At 50.9% G+C, this 13,206-nt stretch overlaps 1 protein-coding gene across 1 annotated transcript; it reads right to left on the bottom strand.

The window, feature by feature from the left end:
• Nucleotides 1-148: 148 nt before the first annotated feature.
• Nucleotides 149-12,890, bottom strand: ANKK1 (ankyrin repeat and kinase domain containing 1). The gene is made up of 8 exons (XM_003923694.2): nucleotides 12,648-12,890; nucleotides 7,253-7,547; nucleotides 5,944-6,095; nucleotides 5,571-5,620; nucleotides 4,796-4,951; nucleotides 3,356-3,474; nucleotides 2,691-2,727; nucleotides 149-1,743 (listed from the first exon to the last, which is right to left on the bottom strand). The coding sequence occupies exons 1-8, from the start codon at nucleotides 12,881-12,883 to the stop codon at nucleotides 446-448; spliced, it is 2,343 nt and encodes a 780-aa protein (XP_003923743.1). The 5' UTR covers nucleotides 12,884-12,890; the 3' UTR covers nucleotides 149-445.
• Nucleotides 12,891-13,206: the final 316 nt, after the last annotated feature.

The raw sequence follows: 13,206 nt of genomic DNA, 5'->3' as shown, positions 1-13,206 counted from the left end.
TGATTCCAATCCATACAGGCGAGGGACCTCAAGTTGTCTAAATTAATTTCTTCCTTCCTTCCTTCCTTCCTTCCTTCCTTCCTTCCTTCCCTCCCTCCCTCCCTCCTTCCCTTCCTTCCTTCGTTCCTTCCTTCCTTTCTTTCTTTCTTTTGATATGGAGTCTCACTCTGTCACCCAAGCTGGAGTGCAGTGGCACAGTCTCGGCTCACTGGAACCTCTGCCTCCCCGATTTAAGCAATTCTCCTGCCTCAGCCTCCTGAGTAGCTGGGATTACAGGCATGTGCTACCACACCCAGCTAATTTTTGTATTTTTAGTAGAGACAGGGTTTCTCCATGTTGGCCAGTCCAGTCTCGAACTCTCAACTTCAGATGATCTGCTGCCTCAGCCACCCAAAGTGCTGGGATTACAGGCGTGAGCCACCATGCCTGGCCAAGTCATCTAAATTTATATTTGGGCTCCCAGCTCAGAACCACCCAGAGTGGCCACTGATGGCTCCTTGCCCTCGAGGAAGGTCATGATGCCCTGCTTCTGGCTGCAGAGGGCCAGCTGGAGGGGCGTGCAACCCACTCCATTCTGGACGTCCAGCTGGGCACCTGCCTTGACCAGCACTTTGAGGATGGCTGTGTTGCCCTTGAGGGCAGCCAGGTGGGCAGGGGTCCAGCCCACCTTGTTGCGGGCGCGGACGTTTGCGTGATGTTCCAAAAGGTTGATGACACTCATAAAGGTGCCCCTGTGGACTGCCAGGTGGAGGGGTGTCCAGCCTGACTGCTCTGCAGCATTGGGGTCAGCCCCACACTGCAGCAATGCCGACAGCACCGCCTCCTCCCCGTGGCGTGCAGCTAGGTGCAGGGGAGACCAGTTCATAGCTCCAAGGGCACCCATGTTTGCGTGGCTCTCAGCCAGCAGGTGGATGATCTCCAGGTGGCCCTTGTAGGCTGCTAGATGCAGGGGTGTCCAGCCCTGGTGGGTGGGCAGCTCGAGACTGGCTCCGTATCTCAGCAGCATCTTGCAGATCAGGTATTTGCCCCTGGCAGCTGCAGTGTGCAGTGGGCTGTAGCCACTGTGGTCAAGGGCATTGGGGGCTGCTCCACTCTTCAACAGGTGTTGGATGGCCCTCACCTTTCCCCGCTCCACTGCCAGGTGCAGTGGTGTTCTAAGGTTTCTCTGCCGAGCGTCCAACTCCGCCCCCTGGCTGGTCAGCAGTTTGACCAGGCTAACATGGCCAAAGTAGGCAGCCACGTGGAGCGGGGTCTTGCCCTCAGCCTCATGCAGGTTGGGGTCAGCCTGACGGGAGATCAGAAGCTGTGCCACATTCTCAAAGTTGTTCTGTGCAGCCAGGTGAAGGGGGGTCCACCCCTTGTGTTCCTGGGCATCCACATAGGCCCCATGGTCCAGGAGCAGGCGCGCAGTGCGGTCATCCCCATTCTGGGCTGCAAAGTGCAGGGGGGCCCAGCCATCCTCGTCCACCAGGTTGGCATTGGCACCATGTGCCAAAAGGAGGGCACAGAGGTCGGGTTGCTGGTCCTGGGCGGCGATGAGGAGGGGCGTGTATCCAGAGGCCGTCTGGCAGTCCACGTCTACCTCGTGGGCCAGCAGCAGCCTCACCTGCTCCACACTGCCCTGGGCCACCAGGAAGTGGAGGGGGGTGACCTTGTTCTCATAGGTGCGCAGCTCCTCATCGCTTGGGACCAAATTCTCACGGTCGGAGAGCTGAAGGGCCCTCTTCAGGTAGTTTCCTGAGTCTGCTGGGAGGAAGATGGGATTAAAAAAAAAAGATGTGTGACTTGTCCAGAGGTCATCACGGCCATCCCCCTGTCTCCTGGAAGTACCATCCAGGAACAGAAGCTAGAGCAGGAAGGGCAGTGCCTTTCCTAAGCAAGGCTCTCTACACAGTCATGATTGTTACTATTCGAGTTCAGACTCCTGGAGAGCTGAGTCCTGGAGTCCTAACATCGTGGAGAGCTGAGTCCTGCAGTCCTTTCCCCATAGATGAGGTGGAAAGAGCAGTGGGCTCAAGAGGCCTGGGTATAAATCCTGATTCCACCCCTCAGCATCCCCTGACCTTAGCCAATTCTCTGCCTCTTTGAGCATCCATATCTGGATCAGCAAAGATGGGACAAACCATGATCAGCTCATTGGACCAGTGGAAGGACAAATTACGTAGCTAAGAACTTTCAGGTGAGGGCCTGAGGTGAAGTAAGTGTAAGTTGGAAATAGGCTTGTGGTTACAGCTCTACGGTCTAAACTCCCCTCTGGGTCTTAAGGATCACCATCCTCCTGCTCTACCCAGTGGAGTATTAGAATTAAAACGACAGAAATGATCACTACCAAGGCCTAACCTCCACTGGTTTACTCAGTCTAGGGTATGCCCAAGGCAAAACATTTTTATTTAAATTTTCCGAGCAATTCTAACATGCAGCAGCTTTGAGAACCAATCCTTCACCTCTCAGGTCAGGAAAGGGGAAATCTGGTCTTGGAGGGACACAGACCTGAAGGGGAGGCAGCTAGGCTCCGTGAGGGGATGTGCATTTCTGAGCATGCAGCTGGGTGCTGGAAAAGAGTCCCCAAACCCTGGATGTGTGACAGGCCTGGGGAGGAGGGAGAGATTAGGGGGATGGGGAGAGGGTGTGGTTTGACTTTACTTTCTCTGCTGTGATTCTGTGGTCCCATCTGTGGCACCCGGACTCACCGCTGTCCATCAGTTCCTGGTTGATGTCTTCATTAACCTGAGGAGGCATAACCAGCAGGCAAAGGGCAGGTGGGTGGCACAGTTCTAGGCTGTGCCCTCCTCCCCTCTCTCGAGCGTTCCTGGTCACTGTCAGGACTCATATCCCACCCTGTTCTGGGAGACCCTTATCCTTTGCCATGACTATCTCCAGCTGTCTAAAGGAAAACACTGAGCAGGAGAGACCCTCAAGAAAGAGGCAGCTCAGGGCCTTACCTTCCCCTTGGGCCACTTGAACTTCAGGGTGGATCTGTGAGTTCAGCCAGGGGAGCCCCATGCCAATACATGGTTGGTTTCCATGTTAGAGTAGGGACAGGAGAGCAGAGGGATGGTGTTGATACCCACAGCATGAAAGCTTGGGAAAGCCAGGTCTTCCTCTGCAGGACGGGACTCTGCTTGGTCCCAAACATGTGAGAGAAGGTATGTCCTTCCTAGGGGCTCTGCGCTTCAGCTACCACTATCCCTTGGAGCACCTTCCCACAAATTAGGGAAAGGTGTCCCCTTTGGATGGAGGAAGCCCTGAACTGGGCTGTGCATGAGTGCTCTGTATCTGACCAGAAGTTACAACAGTCCACACACTGGGCTCCAACTTAGCATGACTGTAAGGACTGCCCAGTCCACATACTCACCTCCAGGGGCTGGTGCAGCAACAGCTTGCAAGACACCTTCCTGGTCAGGGCCTCGCTCTGTGGGTCTGCCACAGGGCTCTGCAGCAGTGACAGCAGTATGTCTGTCTCGATGGTAATGTCTGCTCCATGAGGGGGAGAAGGAGAGGAAAGGAAGCGGCAGGCTGGCCGGCAGTACCCTCCCTATTTTAAATACCCTAACATTCCTGTATCCTCCCAAAATCCATTCCTGGGCTCACATACGTTCATATAGATGCACAAGAAGGCAGAAAACCTGGGTCATGGTGAGGCACCTTTAGCAAGGCACTGATCCTCTGAGTTATCAGGATCCTTGCCCACAGAATGAGGGGGCAAGTCTAGGGGATCTCTAAGATGCTCACACTTACAAACAGGTGCATTTTCAAAGTCCCCATAGAACTGGTTAACCTTATGGGCCACCCCCAGCCTGTGACCTCATAGCCTGGAAACATGTTACAAATAAGGAAACAGTAGCTCTGAAAGAACCCAGGGCTGCCTGGACAGCCCTGGAGAGCTTGGTGACAGGGCCAGGCCCAGATGCTGTGGCTTCTGCCTTTTGATACTGAGGATTTCTACTCTACCTTCCACAGGGACACGCATTAACACACGCAGAGCCCAGACCCCATCCTCAGCTGCTCCTGGCTCCCAGTGCCACCCTGCCAGCCCTGTGATGCAGTCTGCCTTAAAAAGTTCTAGTGCCAGGTGCAGTGGCTCATGCCTGTAATCCCAGCACTTTGGGAGGGCAAAGTGGGTGGATCACCTGAGGTCAGGAGTTCGAGACCAGCCTGACCAACATGGAGAAACCCAATCTCTACTAAAAATACAAAAATGAGCTGGGCGTGGTGGCTTGTGCCTGTAATCCCAGTTACTCAGGAGGCTGAGGCAGGAGAAACACCTGAACCCAGGAGGCGGAGGTTGCTGAGATTGTGCCACGTTGCACTCCAGCCTGGGCAACAAGAGTGCAACTCCATCACACACACACAAAAAAAAACACAAAAGAAAAAACCAAAAAAGGCCTTCTAGGCCAGCTACAGTGGCTCACGCCTGTAATCCCAGCACTTTGGGAGGATGAGGTAGGAGGATTGCTTGAGGCCAGGAGTTTGAGAACAGCCTGAGTAACATAACAAGACCCCACCCCTTGAAAAAAAAAATCTAAAAATTAGCCAGGCATGGTGATGTGCTTGTAGTTCTCGCTACTCAGGAGGCTGAGGTGGGAGAATCTCCTGAGCCCAGGAGTTTGAGCTTATGGTGAGGTATGATCGCACCACCACACTCCAGCCTGGGCCACAGAGACCCTGTTTCTGAAAAAAAAAAAAAAAAAAAAAAAAAAAGTTCTTCTAGGCCAGCTCCCAGGAATACTCAGTCATCTCCCCTCCCAACCCTGCCCAGTTCCCAGTCCCTGGGTAGAGGATGCTGGATGAGCACCTAGAAAGCATGGCCTCTTCTTAGGGTCCTGGTCCCAGCAGCGTTTCATCAGGTCCACCATCTGCTGGGCCTCGCTTGGCCACTGGTCAGAGACAGGCTGCAGGGAGGGCCGCATGCCTGCCGCCACTCGGATAATAATCATCATCATGTTGAAACCTGCAAGGGAGGCCCAGGCTATGTGGGTGCTGGGAGGTAGGGCTAGAGGGGAGCTGGAGAGGAAAGCGGGGGCTCTGAGGATCCTGACCGTGTATGCATGCAGTGGAGGCCCCACAAATGCTCGGTGAGTAAACAGCTAGATTTTCAACTGACTTGAGGTTCCATCTGGCTCCAGCCAAATCCCAGACCAGACATGACCCAACATTGCAGGTCTGTGCTGTCCAAAGGCAGCAGAGCTGATAGACAGGCCTAGGCAAAGGCTCTGACTCTCAACATTGCAAGGTTGCCCAAGTTTCCTGCATTCTTTTCACCTGGCATCTAGAGGGCAGGGGGCAGGGGTATGAGAAGGCAGAAAGGGCACTTTGGAAATAAGGAAGTTGGAGCCACAAAGCATGGGCTGGGGGCTGGGCTGACTTTTTCTTTCCTTAGCTGTGACATGAGCTCTAGAAATAGAGGCAGGAAAGAAGGAGGGTGAGGAGAGGAATCCTTGAAGAGAATACAGTTCCATATAAACCTGCCACTGAGCTCCCTTTCAACCTCAGTCTTCCCACAGCCCCACCCAGGAGCCCATCCCAGGGGCCCTTCTGCCACCCCACACAGAGCCACAGCTGCCTGCTACCTGAGTATGGTTTCTTCTGAGTGAGGAGCTCCCAGATGACAACTGCAAAGCTGTGGATGCAGAAAATGCTTTCTGAATGATTTAGTTGAACATACAAGATCACTCCAGCACAGAGGGCCTATGGCTCACACAGTCCCAGGCAAGCCTCTCCAGCCAGAGTCCTCTCTATCCCTCTACCTCTCCAGCCAGAGTCTACCGCACCCGTCCACCTCTCCAGCCAGAGTCCTCCCCAGCCCTCTGCCTCTCCAGCCAGAGTCCTCCCTAGCCCTCCGCTTTGGGCCAGACCTTATCCCTGCGCTGCCTTGCCCTTTGGGCCATATGGGCCAGGTAGGGTGGTGGCAGCGAGCTGCCTGCTGGGTGGCCTCCCTCTCACCTGTACACATCATATTTGGGCCCTGGGGCCTTGTTACTCTCCAGGAACATCTCAGGGGGAATGTAGCTGAGCGTGCCCCGCAGAGCTGATCTCTCAATGTACTGCATCTGGGTGGACGGTTCCATCCACTTAGAAAGGCCAAAGTCTGAAATCTGGGAGAAAGCAGGGGCCAGGATAAGGCCGTGACAGAGCCTAGTGACCAGAAAACAGCTATGGCTTCTCAGCCGCACTGCGATCTGCCTGTTCCAGGGTAGAGTAGTGGTTTTTTACGACACTCTCTCCTAGTGCTACCACTCACTCTCTGGATGATCTTGGCCAAATTACTCATCTTCTCAGAGCCTCAGTTTCTTCATCTTTAAAGTATTAGTAATATGAGCATTTAACTCAGTGCTATTGTGAGCACTAAAGGAGGTACCATGCAAAAAGCACTTAAACAGTGCCTGGCATGTAGTTAGGACGTGGTAGATGTTACCATTACCCAGAGACTATGGACAAAGTTTCCACCTTCAGTGGGCTGTTTATCCCACCTCCAGGGACCCTGAAACACGTATACAATGGACATTTAGGGAATTTACCTTCCCTTTGCTCCCATACGTTGGGTCATTCATTCACTTGCCAAGTTGGACATGCATTGAGGGCCAGTATGGCTGTGGACCAAGGACTGGGCAGCAGATAAGGAAAAAGAGACAGCCCCCTCACCCCCGCCAACACACACACTTATTCAGATAGGGGATCCAGTCCTTAATAAAAGTGTTTCACAAATGATTGTACACTTACGTTGGGATTAGGAGTATGGAGAATCAGGTACAATGACAGTATATAATGGGCACCTGCTGGAGTAGATCAGAGAAGACCTCTCTGAGGAGGTGATGTTTAGGCTGAGAGCTGAGTAGTGGGTATGCATTTGCTAGATAAATAGGGGGCAGTGGGGGAACAGAAGGTGCAAAGGTTCTGGGGCAGAAAAGAGTGCAGGGTGTTTTAGAAAGTGAAAAAATGTCCATTATGACCTTTCTTAGGGATTGTCTCATTTACACACATCTCCATCTGAATAAAAGAAAGTGTGGGTGAATAGAGATTATTCTATCCAATTTAGAAATGGGAAACTGAGTCCGAAGAGGGTTACCCAGCCTCATGCCCCAAATTTCACTGCTTAGCCTTCTGTGTTGCAGTGTGATCCCTGCCTTTAGAATATGTCCATGAAGGGAACTGCTTAAAACTCTTGACAGGCCAGTCAGGCAGGTGGATAATTCTGCTCACCTGGAGGGAATCCTCAAGTGAAAGGGGGAAGGGGATCGGTCAGAGCCCTTACTTTGACATGCATGTTGCTGTCCAGGAGGATATTTCCCGGCTTGAGGTCCAGGTGGAGCAGAGGCGGCTTAATGCTGTGCAGAAAGTTCATGGCCAAGCTGGTCTCATGGATGATGCGGAACCTGAGCTGCCAGCAGAGGCTGTGGGTGGGCAGTATCTTCTCCAAGGAGCCGTTGGCCAGGAACTCCATCACAATGCCCAGGGGCTGCCTGCACACCCCGTAGATGGACACAATGTGCTGAAACTTTATCTTTTCCATTTTGGCAGCTTCTTCAATGAGGTAATTCACATCGGAGCTATGGAGACGAGGAGCAAGATGTGGAAGAGGGTGACCCATTCACTACTACAGCAAGCAGCAGAACACATAAACTAGCCATGATGCCAGGCTGTGGGGACCCAGAGAAACCTTGGGTGCTTGCAAGGTAGTGGAGGAGGAAAGAGAGATATGAAGCGATACTTAACTGGCAGCATAGATTACAGTCCAGCAGCAACAAGGCAGAAAATAAAGGAGTTTGCAGGTTTAGGGGCCAGTCCATTCTGCAGAGGTGGCCACGCACACAAAACAAAAACAAAAACAAAAACATGTATCATAGTTTGCCATTTATTTTGGTTGCTTGTTTCTATGATTATCTCACCTAGTCGATTTTTGTTCCTGGGGGATGGGAGCAAAGGGCAGATAAATCCCTAAAATCTAAGTAAGCCCCTGGAGGACCAACATGATGCCTCATGCTTCTGCTTTAAAGCATCATTTATTACCATTTTAATTATGGAAGCAATATGTATACCTTGTAGGAAACATAGGAAATCGGAGAGCTATATACAGAAAAATGAATGATCAGGGATGCAACCCTCCAGAGCTAGCCTCTGTTGATATTTTAGTATAGCCTTTTACTATCCACCTTCAAGATATCTCTTTCCCCTCCTCTCTCTTTCACGCCTTCCTTCCTCTCTTTCCCTTTGGACACATAGTATGTGGAACACGAGCGCTTCCCCGCATTGCTGTTCTCCTGAAGCATGATCTTTAATGGTTGCACACTATTCCATTTTATGGATGAACTGTAATTATTCATCTTTGCAATTCCCACAGCACATTGCCATGCACTGCACAATACATCTTTGTTGAATTGGAACGGAAGTCAAGACTTAAGGGAAGACCTTACAAAATAAGTATTTGCAAACCCTGTTGCTCATTTCACTGTATGTGCCCACAGAACAGTAAATATGCAAATTGTTATAGACTGTTTTGGGATTGCGGGGATGGGGATTAAGGAAAATGACATATTTGAGAGCACAGTATTTGCAAAACTGTAATGGTGCTGCAGCCAGAGCCTGCTGGCAATGTGCTCCCAGGGCCTCCCTGGGAAGCCAACCAGAGAGCCCCAACCTTCGGGAAAAACCACATGCTCTTCTTGGCATCTGGACAGGTTGGTCAGTGTAGGTTTCGCCTGTTCTTGTTTACTTGTGCCAGAGATCTCTTTTCCACCTCTGTGATATTTTTAATCTGTCTTCTCTCATCCTCTTGGGTTCACAGGAACCAACGACACCTGTCATGACTTGGAAATAAGCATGGGATGTGGGGATCACACTTCCCTTCTTTCAAATCCCCGTTTCACCCCTTAATATCTGCCTGACCCTGGGCAAGTGAATTCTCTAGGCCTCAGTTTCTAAACTAAAAACTGGGAATAATTGTAACTGCCGTGCACAGCTTGTTCATAGCTTCATACCCAGAATTCTTGAAAGCATTTGCGGCTGTCTCTTCTCTTCCTCAACCTGCTGCATCCACTATTGTCTAGTTTCTGGTATCTGCACTTCCCTGAACACCTGTGGCTAAGGTCTATATTGCTACATCTCACCAATAATTTTCAGTTCTCAGTGGATAGTTCAGATCTCTGTCTCTTTTTCTTGAAACGCCATTACTTGAACTATGTGTCAACATTCTCCTGCGTTTCTCTTACCTTTACGGTCGTTTCCTCTGTTTCCTTTGCAGGCTCATATTATGTTACTTAACCATGGGGTTTGGTCCAAGTCCCTTTTCTCTGCTCCTCTCCCTCTGTAATCTTTCTTTAGTCAGTCTGACATCTCCAATTGGATATGCAATACCAAATGCGTCTAAAGCTAACCTCCTGATTTCCCCCTGAAACGTGCTCTTCCTTTCGCTTTTGTCATTTCAGTGAATGGGGCCTCTGTCCTTCTTGTCCTCAGAATAGAACCCTGGTGGCATCTTTGAATCCTTTCTTCCTCTCACTTCCCATAGTCAAGTCTTGGCAAATCCCGCCAGCTCCACCTTCAAATGAAGTAATGTCAGCAAGAAGCTGACTACTTCTCATCACCTCTCCCTCAAGGTGCATCTCGGCCCAAGCCTCCTAATTGGACTTTCTTCCTCTCCACAATCTATTCTCAACCCACAGCCAAAGCCATATTTTAAAATCGAAGTGACGTCATGTCACTGCCCTCCTCCAATGGCTCTTTTCTCATTCACAATAAAAGCCTCAGTTCTTTTATGGCTGAAAAAGTCCTATAAGATTTGTCCCTAATCCCAGGAGTAGCTTGCTGACTTCATCTCCTACTAATCACTCTCTTCTCACTCTACCCCAGTCACATGGGCTTCTCACTGTTCCTCCACCATGCCCAGTGTGGTCCCACCTCAGAACCTTTGCATCTGCTGTTCTCTCTGCCTAGAACACTCCTGCCTAACAGAGCCACATGGATTACCCCTTCATTTGCTTCAAATCTCTACTCAAGTGGTATCTAATTAGGAATGATTTCACAGAGAAGTCTATATAAAAAAGCAACCCATCCCAACTCTTATCTCCCCCAAACTCAGAGGGCCACACATTCATATTTTTAGACTAAACAATTTCTTGAAAAATCAGACTTCTCAACTCTCCTTAGATATTTTAATCAAGAACTGTGGTGCTATAGCTACCAAGTTTATTATTCAGTTGCTTATTTATTTTGTTTCCCTCCTTTAGATTATAAGCTCCATGAGGACAGGGACTGTTTTCTTCACTTAGTGCTTTGAATGAATGCATCTCATCCATGCTGTAGCTTTAATGATCACTTATAATGAATGACTCCCAAGTTCTAATATTGTTAGTGCCAACCTTTACTCTGAAGTTCACTTGACAACTCTTCTTGACTGTTGAAAGGCATCTGAAACTCAACAGGTACAAACCTGAACTCATGATCTTCTTCTCCAAGTCTGGCCTCTTTTCATATTCTCATCATTAATTGCCAACACTGTTATTCAGTAAATATTGATTGAACACCAACTATATGCCAGGCACAGGAGACAGAGCTGTGACCCAAACAGACACTCTCACGGAGTGGACATTTTAGTGGATCCTCCATTCCTTTGGGCAAGCTAGACATCAAGTTAGCGTTAATACCCCTCTTCCTCATCATGACCCTCCCCATAAGTAACCCAGCACCAAGTCAGGTGGATTTTTATCTTCTAAATATAGCGTAACCCATTCCTTTCCTATCTCCACTATCAACACTCCAGTCTAGCCTCGATCATCCATCTCTTGTCAGAATGAAGATAATATCTCCTAACTTGACCAGCATCTACTCTACCCCTTCCAGTTCATTTTCCATACAACAATTCTTATTAATCCCTCTCGTTATCACCACTGCTCCCTGGTTGTTAATGCTCAGTGGTTTTCCACTGCTCTTTCACTTTCCCAACTCCAGCCATGATGGCCTTTTCCCATTTTTGTACTTACCATGCCCCTCTTGCCACAGATTCTTTGCACAACCCTGTTGTCTGTTCTTGGAAAACTTTCTCCTCCTCACCTACTTAATTCATACTCATTCTTCACATTTCAGCTGTGGTGCAACTTTCTCAAGGAAGCTTTTTCTGATCTCAGTTAAGCTTTCTATTAATGAGTTCTCCTTGAAGCATAAATCTCCCCTTCTTAAGCTTCTCACAGTAGCACATTTACATTTACATGTGGGGTTATCTGGTTAATGTCTCTCCCCACCCCGCCCCAGGCTGCAAGCTCCTGGAGAGAAAGGGCACATCTGTTGCATTCATCATTAATCCCATTATATAGCACAGTGCCTGACACATAGTAGGAGAGCAATAAGCATTTGTCAAGTGGATGAATGAATGAATAGCTGGAAAGAGGATCTAGTGAAGTAATGCGTGTGAAGCTCCTAGTATAGTAATGTACACATAGTAAGCCTTAATTACCATGAATTCTCTTACCCCTCTACCCAGGGAATTCCCAGAACTTGGAAGGGAAAGTGACAGGAGTTAGCATCAGTGTCTCACAGCGTAATCATGTCAATGCCATCTGTTTCATTTCATTCTGCGTTTCAAAGGCTATAAATGATCTGGACAAATCCTAGCATAATCTGACCCTCTTCCAAAACCAACAGGCAGATGCTGAGGGAGGAAGGTGAGTGAGCCTTAGGCAATCTCACTTTTCCTCTCTTCATGAGGTGGGTGAAGATCTGGGAATTGAGTGTGTGGCACCTGAGGCTGTGTCTTAAGAGTTTGCATCGTAATCCCAGAGAACCACAGATAGCATCCAAGCCAGATGCCAGTCACAGAGGCCCCCCACCCCAGGCTCTCTAATTGATGTCCCAGAGCCTTGGGAGGAGGACATGGTTATCATGCTCAGATTTAACATCCCAAATGTCTTCTTCATGGCTGTAAGGTGCAAGCACACAGCTAGTATATGCAACTCAGGTGGAAATGAGACTGGAGCCCATTTCAGTTGGAAGGCAGAGACAGTGGTAACAGTGGGAAAGAGGTAGGAAGAGAAAAATGAGGTCATGGCAAGGCATGGCTGTAGTGCGCATGATGAGAGCAAGGGACAAATACAAAAACAGAGATCAGAGAGCTCCAGACTTGATCCTTTAGGAGCCTGGACAGGCCATCAGGCCTGGCAGTCTCCATCCCCTAACCTCCCCAGACTGCACTGGCTGGGAGGGGTCACCCCCCACCCCCCACCATGGGAAGAGAGAACATGATTCCCTGCAGATCACTGAGCAAAGTGCCATAGCCTCCCAGGAACCACAGCCCTGCCCTGAGAGCTGGGGTGGGTAGGAGGGTGGCAGAGAGTGGTCAAGAGACAAGAAGGAGGGAAGGAGGCAGGACGAGTTCGGAAGGTCAGATGGACAGAGGCGTCTCTGGTGGGTAATTCCCGCTTGCCTTTGACCTCTGTGGAGTCCACCAACAGGGATTGTGTGCCGACTCTATTTCGGGTAGGGAGACAGGTATGGCTGTGCCTGGGAGGCTCAGGCTACTGCGTGCAATTCAGAAACGCCGCGGGGGACAGTCCTCAGCCCCAGCCTCAGCCCACTCCTCCCTCTCAAGCTCCCTGGCCCAAAGCTTGCCCGGCCTCAGTTTCTTCTCCGAGAAAGGGGAGGGCGCGGCGGGCAGGTACCTGGTGGCGCCGGGCGGGAGGCAGGGGGCGCACTTGATGGCGTACTCCGTCCGCCAGCGCCTGTGCCGCGCCTGGAACACCTGGCTGAAGCCGCCGCTGGCCACTTGGAGCCAGTCGCCCTCGAAGTCATCGCGCGTGAAGACGGGGAGGCTGCCCAGCCGCTGTTCCGTGGGGTCGGCGGCCATGGGGTCGGCGCGGCCGCCCTGCGCTTCTCTTCCCTTCCCCGCGCCGCGCATTCCCCGCTGGGGCTGAAGCCTGGGTGGGCCTCGGAGCCGCCGCTTCCTGCTCCTCCGGTCGGGTCGGGAGAGGGGAACCCCGAGGCGAGCCGGCCCTGCCTCCTTCCCCGCCCAAGAGGAGCTGCTCCTGCCCGGCAAAGGTGGGGAGATCCCAGAGCTGAGCCCTGAGGCCCCAGCAGGGATGGAGCGACCTGGGCCTGTGGAGAGGGTATGTCCCTCCGAAGCCCCCGCATTTTCCCTGTCTCAGCCTTTGATTTTCTCCATCTTTCTCCAGGGAGGGGTGCTGGGAGAAGAAGGGGTCGCGAAGCTGGAAGAAGTCCAGC

The sequence above is a fragment of the Saimiri boliviensis genome, chromosome 6 (genome assembly GCF_048565385.1).
Source record: "Saimiri boliviensis isolate mSaiBol1 chromosome 6, mSaiBol1.pri, whole genome shotgun sequence".
Classification (NCBI taxonomy): Eukaryota; Metazoa; Chordata; class Mammalia; order Primates; family Cebidae; genus Saimiri; species Saimiri boliviensis.
This window is presented reverse-complemented; position numbering and strand designations above follow the sequence as displayed.

Excerpts from the sequence above, each read along its gene's own strand:
- ANKK1 (XM_003923694.2), bottom strand. The coding sequence starts at position 12,883 with ATGCGCGGCGCGGGGAAGGGAAGAGAAGCGCAGGGCGGCCGCGCCGAC. Across the intron at positions 7,548-12,647 it reads CTCCCGCCCGGCGCCACCAG|CTCCGATGTGAATTACCTCA; the intron begins GTACCTGCCCGC and ends TCGTCTCCATAG. Across the intron at positions 1,744-2,690 it reads CCAGGAACTGATGGACAGCG|ACTCAGGAAACTACCTGAAG; the intron begins GTGAGTCCGGGT and ends TCCTCCCAGCAG.